We start from the raw sequence: 13,861 nt of genomic DNA on the forward strand, positions 1-13,861 counted from the left end.
CCCTCGCTAAACTTCCTTCCGCTAAGGAGACGGCACAAATCATCATCGAGAATGTGTTCAGAATTCATGGCCTCCCGTTAGACGCCGTTTCAGACAGAGGCCCGCAATTCACGTCACAGTTTTGGAGGGAGTTCTGTCGTTTGATTGGTGCGTCCGTCAGTCTCTCTTCCGGGTTTCATCCCCAGTCTAACGGTCAAGCAGAGAGGGCCAATCAGACGATTGGTCGCATACTACGCAGCCTTTCTTTCAGAAACCCTGCGTCTTGGGCAGAACAGCTCCCCTGGGCAGAATACGCTCACAACTCGCTTCCTTCGTCTGCTACCGGGTTATCTCCGTTTCAGAGTAGTCTGGGTTACCAGCCTCCTCTGTTCTCATCCCAGCTTGCCGAGTCCAGCGTTCCCTCCGCTCAAGCGTTTGTCCAACGTTGTGAGCGCACCTGGAGGAGGGTGAGGTCTGCACTTTGCCGTTACAGGGCACAGACTGTGAGAGCCGCCAATAAACGCAGGATTAAGAGTCCTAGGTATTGTTGCGGCCAGAGAGTGTGGCTTTCCACTCGCAACCTTCCTCTTACGACAGCTTCTCGTAAGTTGACTCCGTGGTTCATTGGTCCGTTCCGTGTCTCCCAGGTCGTCAATCCTGTCGCTGTGCGACTGCTTATTCCGCGACATCTTCGTCGCGTCCATCCTGTCTTCCATGTCTCCTGTGTCAAGCCCTTTCTTCGCACCCCGTTCGTCTTCCCTCCCCCTCCCGTCCTTGTCGAGAGCGCACCTATTTACAAGGTACGTAGGATCATGGACATGCGTTCTCGGGGACGGGGTCACCAATACTTAGTGGATTGGGAGGGTTACGGTCCTGAGGAGAGGAGTTGGGTTCCGTCTCGGGACGTGCTGGACCGTTCACTCATTGATGATTTCCTCCGTTGCCGCCAGGATTCCTCCTCGAGTGCGCCAGGAGGCGCTCGGTGAGTGGGGGGTACTGTCATGTTTTGTCTTAGATTGTCTTGTCATTATGCTTTCCCTTCTGTTAATTTTCCCCTGCTGGTCTTTTAGGTTCGTTCCCCTTTTTCTCTCTCCCTTCCTCTCTCTCTTCTCTCTATCGTTCCGTTCCTGCTCCCAGCTGTTCCTATTCCCCTAATCAATCATTTAGTCTTCCCACACCTGTTCCTTATCTTTTCCCCTGATTAGAGTCCCTATTTCTTCCCTTGTTTTCCGTTCCTGTCCTGTCGGATCCTTGTCTATTGTTCACCGTGCTGTGTCTGTGTATCGCCCTGTCGTGTCGTGTTTCCCTCAGATGCTGCGTGGAGAGCAGGTGTCTGAGTCTGCTAGGTTCAAGTGCCTTCCCGAGGCAACCTGCAGTTCTTGATCGAGTCTCCAGTCTGTTCTCGTCATTACGAGTGGAATTATGTCTTATGTTTGTAGAATTACTTTACTGGATTAAAGACTCTGTTTTCGCCAAGTCGCTTTTGGGTCCTCATTCACCTGCATGACAACACAGGTCACATGCATTGTAATGTGGACATAACATTTCAGGACAATATACATTTCTGGACGCTGTTTGAGAGTTGGGCCAGTAGTTCAAATCAGAGCTTCCTGGCTAAATATTGAAGTTGTTTAAAAGCCCTGTGCAGTCAATTCTGGTTCTGTGTTTTGTAGAAGTGTTATTTCCTGATAGTTGCTAGACAACCCAATCATACATCCAGTTTAATGATCAAACCATTCATATCAGAATACCTCAGTCCAGCATCTAGACACCAATATACATCTCTGGAACTAAAGGAGTGGCAGGTAGCCTGCTGATTGAGAGTTGGACCAGAAGCTCAAAGCAGTGAGCTGACAAGTTGATATATCCATCTATCAACCAGTGTCAAGGTTGACATTGGCTGACCTCGCAGAGGGTGTCCCATGGAGAACCGGTTATGAATAGAAACACATTTCCAAATCACACCTGCGTATTAATTATTAATATTAAATCTCACTTCACTTCACAGGAATATGTATCCTTCCCAAATGGCTCCTCACTCCTTGTGTAGTGAACTACCTTTGACAAGGGCCTACAATGCACTACATAGGGAATGGGAAGCATTATAGATAGTCAGAGACAACCCATTTACTGCAAAGGTAACTAGTAGTCTACGCTCTTAAAATCAGGGGGCCACTTCACAAAAATGGCACAACTACATAGTGCACTACGTTTAACAAGGGCCAAATAACATCAAGGTACTATTTGAGATGCATATGAGATTTTACAGCAGAAGTCAAGATACCCCCAAAAACAACTTTAGTAGTACTTAAAGTATTTCTACTTAAGTTCTTTACCAAACGAACTAATGGCCCGACCTGGGATCTCTCATTGGATTAATGAGGCAACTAGTCACACCTGTGATAGGTCTTTTAAAAGGAGAGGTGGAAGAGGTAGACCATAACTTACAGACAACAGAGAGGGAGACACCCAGTGAATCCCTTGGAAGAGTGCAGAAGGTGAGAGTGCATCATTATTTAATAGACTATCTGCATCTAAAATGGTACCTTAATGTTATATTTATTTATCTGTTATTTTACCAGGTAAGTTGACTGAGAGCATGTTCTCATTTGCAGCAACGACCTGGGAAATAGTTACAGGGGAGAGGAGGGGGATGAATGAGCCAACTTTAAACTGGAGATTATTAGGTGATCGTTTGAGGGACAGATTGGGAATTTGGCCAGGACACTGGGGTTTAACACCCCTACTCTGACGATAAGTGGCATGGGATATTTAATGACCACCAGGCACCCGTGTGACGTCCTATCCAAAAGACTGCACCCTACACAGGGCAGTGTCCCCAATCACTGCCCTGGGGCATTGGGATATGTTTTTAGACCAGAGGAAAGAGTTCCTCCTACTGGCCCTCCAACACTTCCAGTAGCATCTGGTCTCCCATCCAGGAACTGACCAGGACCAACCCTGCTTAGCTTAGCTTCAGAAGCAAGCCAGCAGTGGTATGCGGGGTGGTATGCAGGGTGGTATGCTGCTGGCAGATGGCCCTAGTCAAATGTAGTGCATGATATAGTATTTGTGAAGTGGCCCCCTGAATTTAAGAGCGTAGACTACTAGTTACCTTTGCAGTAAATGGGTAGTCTCTGACTATCTATAATGCTTCCCATTCCCTATGTAGTGCATTGTAGGCCCTTGTCAAAGGTAGTTCACTACACAAGGAGTGAGGAGCCATTTGGGAAGGATACATATTCCTGTGTGCCAGGCTAATCTATTGTATGTGGTTGAAGAAGTGATACCAGAGTTACATCAGAAGACTATTAGCACCGTGTTGCCCATACTTCTTCTTGGGGTCCTCAGGACTGGGTTACATCAGAAGACTAGTAGCACCGTGTTGCCCATACTTCTTCTTGGGGTCCTCAGGACTGGGTTACATCAGAAGACTAGTAGCACCGTGTTGCCCATACTTCTTCTTGGGGTCCTCAGGACTGGGTTACATCAGAAGACTAGTAGCACCGTGTTGCCCATACTTCTTCTTGGGGTCCTCAGGACTGGGTTACATCAGAAGACTAGTAGCACCGTGTTGCCCATACTTCTTCTTGGGGTCCTCAGGACTGGGTTACATCAGAAGACTAGTAGCACCGTGTTGCCCATACTTCTTCTTGGGGTCCTCAGGACTGGGTTACATCAGAAGACTAGTAGCACCGTGTTGCCCATACTTCTTCTTGGGGTCCTCAGGACTGGGTTACATCAGAAGACTAGTAGCACCGTGTTGCCCATACTTCTTCTTGGGGTCCTCAGGACTGGGTTACATCAGAAGACTATTAGCACCGTGTTGCCCATACTTCTTCTTGGGGTCCTCAGGACTGGGTTACATCAGAAGACTATTAGCACCGTGTTGCCCATACTTCTTCTTGGGGTCCTCAGGACTGGGTTACATCAGAAGACTAGTAGCACCGTGTTGCCCATACTTCTTCTTGGGGTCCTCAGGACTGGGTTACATCAGAAGACTAGTAGCACCGTGTTGCCCATACTTCTTCTTGGGGTCCTCAGGACTGAGTTACATCAGAAGACTAGTAGCACCGTGTTGCCCATACTTCTTCTTGGGGTCCTCAGGACTGGGTTACATCAGAAGACTATTAGCACCGTGTTGCCCATACTTCTTCTTGGGGTCCTCAGGACTGGGTTACATCAGAAGACTATTAGCACCGTGTTGCCCATACTTCTTCTTGGGGTCCTCAGGACTGGGTTACATCAGAAGACTAGTAGCACCGTGTTGCCCATACTTCTTCTTGGGGTCCTCAGGACTGGGTTACATCAGAAGACTAGTAGCACCGTGTTGCCCATACTTCTTCTTGGGGTCCTCAGGACTGGGTTACATCAGAAGACTATTAGCACCGTGTTGCCCATACTTCTTCTTGGGGTCCTCATTACTGGGTTTAGAAAATGCTGCTTTGGCTGTTATTTCAGTTTTGTACCTAATAGTGGGTTTCCTTAACCTCTCCTCTAGTACCCACAGCCATTCTAGATCCTTTAAAATGCTCAACTAATCTCTCTTTCTCTCTCTCAGGAGACTATCACCATGGCGGTATTGACCATAATTCTGCTTGTCAACATGGCTTTTGCTGTGGGAGGTAAGCGTGACATACCTCACACCTAAATCTTAATTAAACATAACACACCTACTGCACACACACGTATTAATCATTAATAACACAGGTGTGATTTGGAAATGTTTTTCTATTCATTACCGGTTCTCCATGGGACACCTGAGAGGTCAGCCATTATCAACATTGACACTGGAGAAATGAAGGTTGTACCTTGCTGATGGGCACTGTCAGGGTTTTCCTGTGGTGAAGTAGAGGACCAAAACGCAGCGTGGTTATATTGTCTCATGTTTAATCAAAAACGGATAAACATGAACACTACAAAACAATGAACGTGGAAAACAAAAAGCAGCCCTATCTGGGTGCAAAACACAGACACAGGAACAATCACCCACAAAACCCAACACAAAACAGGCTACCTAAATATGGTTCCCAATATGAGACAATGACTAACACCTGCCTCTGATTGAGAACCATATCAGGCCAAACATAGAAATAGACAAACCAGACACACAACATAGAATGCCCACCCAGCTCACGTCCTGACCAACACTAAAACAAGGAAAACACATACGAACGATGGACAGAACATGACAGGCACATAGATGGATATATCAAACTTTAGAATTTTATCACCCACTTAAAGTGCTTTCTGGACTTTTTTTCGAAGAAATGTTTTTGTCAATTACACATGTGCAAGAACTGAGTATACTTTTGTCCAATTTTATTATCATTTAAATGTTTTACTTGCTCATAAGGCCTGTTTTGTCCATTTGCAATATGATTTCATAGGAAGTCAAAAGTCACTTTTTTTTGGCCCAATGCAATATGTAAGGGAATACCACCACTGTATTGGACAAAAATGAATGGGATGTCATTGGCATCAGACAAACCATATACTCATTGTCCAATACCACCCAATTCGGCGTTGATTCATGCAAAGTGTATTGCAAATGCCATATGGCAATTGCCAGTTGTAACACTTTAAAAATCCAACAGGTGGCGAATCCGCTCCACCTTGGTTTTTCATATTGGAAATGTAACCCAAGTCGTCATCCAAAACCAAAATTTTGAAAAAAGTAATTTTTTGTCAAAAACTTATCCTTAAAGTTTTGGACCGTTTTTCGAAAGTCTTTAGATTTTTTTTTGTCAATTGCACATGTGTAAGAATATACTTTTGTCCAATTTTATTATCATATTTTTGTATTTTTTTTGTACATGCGCATAAGTAATATGTTTTTTGTCCATTTTCAATATGATTTCATAGTAAGTCAAAAGTCAAATGTCAAAATTTTGTAAAAAACTTCACACACCGTTAAAGTGCTTTCTGGACCGTTTTTTGAAATTCTTTCTAATTTTTGTCAATTACACACGTATAAGAACTGTATCAACATACTTTAGTCCTATTTTATTATCATGATTTTTTACATTTTTTGAAACTTTTTTTACATTTGGTGATGTTTTTTTCACTATAGAATCATATTGCAAATGCACGTGCATTTGCAATATGTTTCAATGGGCATTTACCATCACGAATTTGGCATGCTCAAAAATCCTGCAGAAATGCAAAATTGACTGGCCAGATGAACACAGGGTGGCCTGGCAGTGATAGCTGTTCCTTTCCATCACTCGTTGTGTTGATTTCATCGTGTCCATTTGGTGATGTTTTTTCACTATAGAATCATGTTGCAAATGCACGTGCATTGTTGTGCAACTGGTAACCCAAAAATAAAAATATGGTTGTAAATGCATTTACCGGGACTCCTATTGTCCATGCCCGCTATGGGAGTACCTTACTACAGCCCTCTATCTATGGGGGCCGTCCTGAGTGCTTTATGGACTGTTTAAAATATTCTGATGGATACGCATTGTTGTGCAACTGGTGATTGAAAATAGGCACCTGGTAACCCAAAAATAAAAATATGGTTGTAAATGCATTTACCGGTCATTCTGATATTAATGCCCGCTATGGGAACACAGGATGGCCGGGCAGTGATAGTTGTTCCTTTCCATCAATCGTTGTGTTGATTTCATCATGTCCATTTGATGTTTTTCACTGTTGAATCATATTGCAAGTGCATTTGCAATATGGTTCAATGGGCATTTACCATAAGAAATTTGACATGCTCAAAAATCCTGCAAAATTGAAATGCAAAATTGACTGGCCAGATGAACTCGGGATGGCCGGGCATTGATAGTGGGTCTTCTCCATCGCTCCTTGTGTTGATTTCATTATGTCCATTTGTTTATGTTTTCTCACTTTTGCAAAGTCACTGTGCATTTGCAATATGGTTCAATGGGCAGGTACCATCACTAATTTGTCATGCTATAAAAATCCTGCAGGAATGTGAAATTGACTGGCCCGATGAACTCGGGATGGATGGGCAGTGATTCTGATTCATCTCAATCGCTCGTTAGTGTTGATTTCAGAATGTCACTTTGGTGATGGTACCTCACTGTTTAAACATATTGCAAATGGACAAGAGTCACCAGCAAGTCACCGTCCATCAGTCAATTAGATATCATTCTGACACCAAACTGATACAAACTGACACTAAACCCACTTTTTCCAACTCGTTTAGTAGCCAACTATCACATACTTCAGAGCTGGCCCAAAATTCACAACGCCTTCGGTTCAAACCATTAAAAAAAACATAAAACACGTAGTTACGTTCTAGCTGCGGGTCCATTTCTTATGTTATGTGTAGGCCGAGCTGAGGCGACCCCGAATCCCAAGTTTCGTCTCGATCGGTCATTTGGTGTCCGAGCAAAACCCTAATTGGTGCTGAAAATCCACTTTTTTTCCATGACTTGCTACGGGGTCCTTGAATGAGCTATCGGACAGAAACGTTGGGGTCTGTCTATATGGGCCGAGACGGTCGCAATGCACCTAGTCTTGCGACTCTGGGACATTTCTAAATGTCGTCATTTTCGTGATGCAAAAATGAATTGAAGTCATTGCAAATGTACGAGGCTATTTCTCGGTCTGAGAACATTCTAGAGCCACGTAACTCACCACGCACTATCGACCTGAGGTCTAGAACAGGATTCTAAAGGTTAACTAATGCAGGCAGTGTAAGTCTCTATGCACCCCAATGGGTAATACTTCCCGAGGTCTAGAACAGGTTTCTAAAGTTTCGGAACTCTAGGTCTGACGGTTCTTTTTTAGCTCGAACAAAGCTAACTATTGGAGGCACTGTCTGTCTCTACAAACCCCAATACGTCCCTCCTTCCAAGTTGTGTGTGATTTAGTTTCCCTTTGACATTTTATGGGACAAATGACTGATTTACAGTTCATGGGGGTTGCCTAATCACATATATGAAGTTTTGGAAAGATCTGACTTTTTTAACCCCTCAAAACAGCCCAAGAGACACCAATTATGGCACTTCCGGTTGGCACAGGAAGCTATAAGTCAACACATATCCTCACTGGGGTATGCTTTTACAGAATCCTGAGTTTTAAGTCCTTACGTTAAGAATTGACTGATTTACACAGTGTTGAATGCACTATGTCTATCAAACTGCAGGCATGGTATGGATAAACACTTTTAGGGATATTTTAACCACTTCAGGTTGGTCCAGGAAGCTTAGAATCGACACAGGTAGACGTCGTAGTGGCCTGATGGACTGTCATGGAAGACAGGTTCATACGACATTCATAACCCACATAGGCTTCAGGTTGAATTTAGGGGTGCAGGCAATGTATTCCTATGGGGAGAGAAGTCAATGCAAACTGTTTGATGCAAACAACTTCTTTTAACTGTTAAGGGTTAATGCCACAGGGTCAAGGTTAGGCTTGCACGGATCGGGAGGACCTTAGGAACGTACCTGAGGTCGAATTGTGCTTCTCACCCTAACGGTTCTCTCTCTGTCACCCAAAAGCAAATGACGTTGTGGGGCAGGCTTCATTTTGGGCCTACTTTTCTAATGGTCGCTGCGCTTAGACGAGCGAGCTACAGTCAAGCGGGATATCTCGTTGAACTCGGCACGGCCTAGAGATTACGTTTATGCCATTGCCTGCCCTCTGTGTCTTTGAGCACCGCTCTTTATCACTCCATCCTTGCTGTGTGTGTGTGTGAGAGCTTTTCTTTGACATCTGCTGGGAGAAATGAATGATTTACAGTTTAGGAGGGTTACCTACTCACACATATGAAGTTTTGGAGAGATGTGACTTTTCTAACCCTTCAAAACAGACAGTGTGACCCAATTAAAGGCACTTCCGGTTGGCACAGGAAGCTATAAGCAAACACATATATTGCTTGGGGTATTCTCTTACAGAATCCTGAGTTTTAAGTCTTTAAGTTAAGAATTGACTGATCTACGATCTACACAGGGTTGAATGTAGTCATTTTCACCTTTGAAGGTTATGTACATCAAAACAACTTTTGGGTCAATTTAACCACTTCCGGTTGCTCCAGGAAGCTTAGAATCGACACAGGTAGACCTCATAGGGGCCTGATGGACTGTCATCGAAGACAGGTTCATACGATATTCATAACCCACATAGGCTTCAGGTTGAATTTAGGGGTGCAGGCAATGTATTCCTATGGGGAGAGAAGTCAATGCAAACTCTTTGAAGTAAACACCTTCTTTTACCTATTAAGGGTTAATGCCACACGGTCAAGGTTAGTCTTGCATTGATCGAGAGAACCTCAGGTACGTTCCTGAGGTCGAATTGTGCTTCTCACCTTAACGGTTCTCTCACTGTCACCCAAAAGCAAATGACATTGAGGGCCAGCCTTCATTTTGGGCCTACTTTTCTAATGGTCGCTGTGCTTAGACCGAGCGAGCTACGGTCAAGCGGGGCATCTTGTTGAACTCGGCACGGCCTAGAGAATATGGACATGCCATTGTAGGCTTTCTGTGTCTTTAAGCACCGCACTTTGTCACTCCATCCTTGCTGTGTGTGTTTCTGTGTGTGTGAGAGAGAGCTTTTCTTTGACATCTGTTGGGAGAAATGACTGACTTACAGTTTATGGGGGTTGCCTAATCACAGTTTTGAAAAGATCTGACCTTTTTAACCCTTGGAAACTGCCACCGTGACACCATTTAAGGCACTTCCGGTTGGCACAGGAAGCTATAAATAAACTCATATCCTGATTGGGGTATGCCTTTACAGAATCCTGAGTTTTGTCTTTACGTTAAGAACTGAGTTATTTACGGAGGGTTTAGTGAGTGTGTGTTATTTCAGAAAATCATAGAAAATCACAGAAATCTCGCAGAGCTCCGCAGCACACTTTAGAAAGATTCGTAAGAACACCCTGCAACTGGATCTGTAACCGTTGAAAAATAAACACCTATCCGTGAACATCACCAATCTGTCATTGTACGATTTCTCTTAAATGACGATAGATAAATGGCTGGTTCTTTTTTTATTGACACCGGAGGCTCCTTGACTTTGACGTGAAGTGGAAAAATAATTTCTCTATTTTCATTTTGGACCTTTAATCCCAGATAAATGGCCATAACTCAAAAACCATTGAGGCCTAGACGCCATCTTGTTCAGGGCCAACTGCCCATTATGCCGAACCTACGCTCACAGAGTTTCGGCTTCGAAATATTTTCCGTTTTCGAGATAAGACCCCGTCGTGAATCGTGATGTTTTGTCCAATAGCAATATGATTGCTTATGCCCTCTTGTGGGAATTTCCGGGACAGCGGAAAAATGACCAAAACTTGATTATTTTTGTAAAACGGAAAACGAATGTCTGACAAAGTTCATTTGATGACTTCCCGGTAGGTCCGGCCCTGCCGCTCGGCCCAACGCCGCCAATGAATTTTACAAACGATTTCGGACGTCTAGTAAGGGACCGTACATTTGCAATATGGACTTTCTCACTAACCATACAGCAACTGCTGAAATGTTCCCTTAAGGTATGAAAGGACAGTAGCAGCTGCTTAACTTCTTAAGGGGCAGTGAGTTGCTTGGATGAAAGATGCACAGAGGTGCCCATATTAAACTGCCTGCTTCTCAGTCCCAGTTGCTAATATATGCATATGATTATTCACATTGTATAGAAAACACTTTGAAGTTTCTAAAACCGTTTGAATGATGTCTGTGAGTATAACATAACTCATATGACAGGCAAAAACCTGAGAAGATTTTTAACCAAGATCCTATTGGAATCACAGCGAGATATGGATGTGTGCACTTCCTACTGCTTCCACTGGATACCAACAGTCTGTAGAACTTTGTCTGATGCCTCTACTGTAAAGGGGGGCCAAATGAAAGGAGAATCAGTCAGGTCTGCCATGACCTGACAATGCGCGTTCACATGAGGGAAGTCCATGTAATTCTTCGATTGGAACTTAATTTGAGATTTATGTTAAAAACATTCTAAAGATTGTTTCAATACATCGTTTGAATGTTTCTACTGACTGTTACGGAACTTTTGGACATTGTCAGCCTTTAGTGAACGCGCTTCGTGCTAACGCGCTAACAAAAGTAGCTACTTGGACATAAATGGACATTACCAAACAAAAACATTTCTTGTGAGAGTCCTGGGAGTGCATTCCGACGAAGATCTGCAAAGGTAAGTGAAGATTTATGCTTTTGAGTTTTGTTGACTGTTCAATTTGGCAGTGAACTGTATGGCTTCCTTGTGGCTGAACCCTGTTTTCAGATGATTGAATATTGTGTTTTGCTGTAAAGCTTTTTGAAATCTGACAAAGCGGTTGCATTGAGAACAAGTGTATCTTTAATTATGTAAAACATCTTTCATCAAAGTTCATGACTATTTGTTATTTGACTTGGTTCTCTGCAATTTCTATGGATACGTGAGGCATTTCTGAACATGGTGCCAATGTAAACTGAGGTTTTTGTATATAAATATTAACTTTATTGAACAAAACATGTATTGTGTAACATGAAGTCCTATGAGTGCCATCTGATGAACAAAGGTTAGTGATTAATTTGATCCCTTTCTGCTTTTTGTGACTGATTTTGCGGTGACCTAAATAGTTTCTGGGGATTTCGCTGAAAAGCCTATTTGAAATCGCACACTTTAGTGGGATTAACAAGATTACCTTTAAAATGGTATGAGACACATGTATGAGGAATTTTAATTGTGATGTTTGAATTTGGCGCCCTGCACTTTCACTGGCTGTTATATCGATCCAGTTACCGGAATTTCAGCCATAAGACATTTAACTTACATGGAAAGATCAAGGTGAGGTTTGTCCTTTGGATGATCTAAATATTGTTTGATATCTATTTTCACAATCTTAACAGAAAATATTCACATATGAGTTCTGTTATACTCAGACATCATTCAAACAGATTTAGAATCAGAGTGTTTCCAATTCATATTCTAGCTTTAAGGACTGAGTAGCAGGTAGTTTACTCTTGGCACATTTTTATCCAAGCTATTCAATACTGCCCCCCTGTCCTGATGAAGTTAAACATACTGCATCATGTCACAGGTGTGCATCTACCAAAAGTTAAGCACGATGACAGTCGTGGTCCTGGTGGCCCATGTAACATTAGGGTTGTGGGTTTGAGACCCAGAGGACCAGTGAGAAAAAGTACTAACTACAACATTCAATAACAGACAAAATAGTGTCCACATTTTATTGGCTGCAAACAAATCCTCAATATTTGTGTAGTAACTGAGACTTCATTTAACAGCAACAAAGCTTCCCATGAAGTATTAAGGACAAAGACACTACGGAATAGCATTGCTGCTTTTAATGGATACTCTGGCGAAGCGGCAGGAGCCTCAGGGAGCACACAGAGGGCAAGCTCCTTTCACATAATGCATTGTCCCAGCGCTGTTGACCTGAAGACAAAACCAGAATATTCAGCTGTACACACAGAAGGAAAGTTAAATTAACTAGGAATAAGTTGAATTTGATGACTGATACTGAGTTTACTGTACCTCCAAAGTTGATATGAACACAAGACTCTCTGGCACCAGCACCAGGCCTTCCTTTAGCCCAGTTCTGGTGATCAAAGTCGGAGCCATCACTCCAGAACCACCGCCTGTCCTGAGGGGGGGAAAGTGGGGTTTGAGAATAAAGACTAAATGTAGTCCTTCCTCTACCACCTGAAACCAAACAGTTTAAGCTACCACTACTTCAAAACCCACCGACTGGGACTGTTGCTTGTGTAGAGAAGCTACAGCCTACTCCTCACATTTGCAATCATCCCAACGCATTTCAAAGACTAAAACAAGTCTACAACTTTTGAAGCTAGAATCCCCATACACGTGGTTACAACACTGAATGGAAGAGATTACTTTGATCAAATGTATACTTACCTAGAAACATTTTACATGAGTATAAAGGCCTCCTGAAGTTGACAGTAAAATAATTTAGCAAACTCATCTAGAATGACCTACAGGGTCAATTAGGATTAAGGGCGTTGCTCAAGGGCACATCAGATTTCACGGAGTGAGCTCTGGGATTCAAACAAGCCTTTATTGGCCAACGGCGAGGCTACCTGTCGCATGGCAACTCTTGATATATTATATGGAAACCATTACAATAGCTGTTAAAAAGCAGCAGCTCCTCTTCCTGGGGTCCACAGAAAATGACATTAGAACTACTCAGACAGAACTACATAATCAAATTACAGGTAGCCTACATGCCACATGTCCCGTTTTTAACCAGGTTTGCTGTTCACTTGAGCAATAAGAAATGGAACGGCGTTCCTTGCAATAATGGCTCTATATATCACTGTAGGCTTAATGGTCCCACCTTAACCGAATAAAATCCGCCAATCCAGGTAGGAGGGAAACCAACAGTCTTGACCAAGACCAACGCCTGTAGAAACTGGTCCTCCTCGGAGCTGTGCACAGATGCCAGGTTTGCGCCAAGGTACTTCATAACGTTGGGTACAGACACCAGTTGATCCTCAAGGGACACACAGTACCGCTAGAGAAGAAAGTATTTAACTAGGCAAGTCAATTAAGAACATTATTATCTACAGTAACAGCCAAGCAGTAGATGGGAACAAAGACATTTCATGTATTAGTCAGTCAGCCTTGCTGAGAATTTGTCTTCTGCACTCTAAACCAAATATTGACCATAGCAACTAAATCGTTTTTAAAACTCTTAAAGATACTAGGTTCTCAGTCTTAAGCCATGTCCGGTGGGTTCCAGTATACAGGAGGCACGACTCCACATTAAATATTCAAAATGTATAGAAAATTCCCATCTTTTAAAGGAAATTTCAGTATTTCACATCAGTCATGTGTTGCAGTTTAAGAAAGTATCACCTTTAAGGTAATGTCAAACAGGTCATTTCAACTACACTTCCCCTTCAAATTCACAGTAGATGGTAAG

At 43.0% G+C, this 13,861-nt stretch overlaps 1 protein-coding gene across 3 annotated transcripts in view; it reads right to left on the bottom strand.

Moving 5' to 3' along the window:
* Positions 1 to 12,248: 12,248 nt before the first annotated feature.
* The window catches only part of LOC124008319 (ladderlectin-like), a 56,570-nt gene continuing 54,957 nt past the window's right edge, over positions 12,249 to 13,861 (bottom strand). For all 3 annotated transcript variants that reach the window (XM_046319484.1, XM_046319485.1, XM_046319486.1), the window contains 3 exons: positions 13,274 to 13,450; positions 12,454 to 12,562; positions 12,249 to 12,354 (listed from right to left, as the gene is read on the bottom strand). In XM_046319484.1, coding sequence (XP_046175440.1) covers positions 12,263 to 12,354; positions 12,454 to 12,562; positions 13,274 to 13,450 — 378 coding nt within the window. In that variant the 3' untranslated portion in view covers positions 12,249 to 12,262. The remainder of the gene's footprint in view (positions 12,355 to 12,453; positions 12,563 to 13,273; positions 13,451 to 13,861) is intronic.

This window comes from Oncorhynchus gorbuscha, linkage group LG21 (assembly GCF_021184085.1).
Source record: "Oncorhynchus gorbuscha isolate QuinsamMale2020 ecotype Even-year linkage group LG21, OgorEven_v1.0, whole genome shotgun sequence".
NCBI lineage: Eukaryota > Metazoa > Chordata > Actinopteri > Salmoniformes > Salmonidae > Oncorhynchus > Oncorhynchus gorbuscha.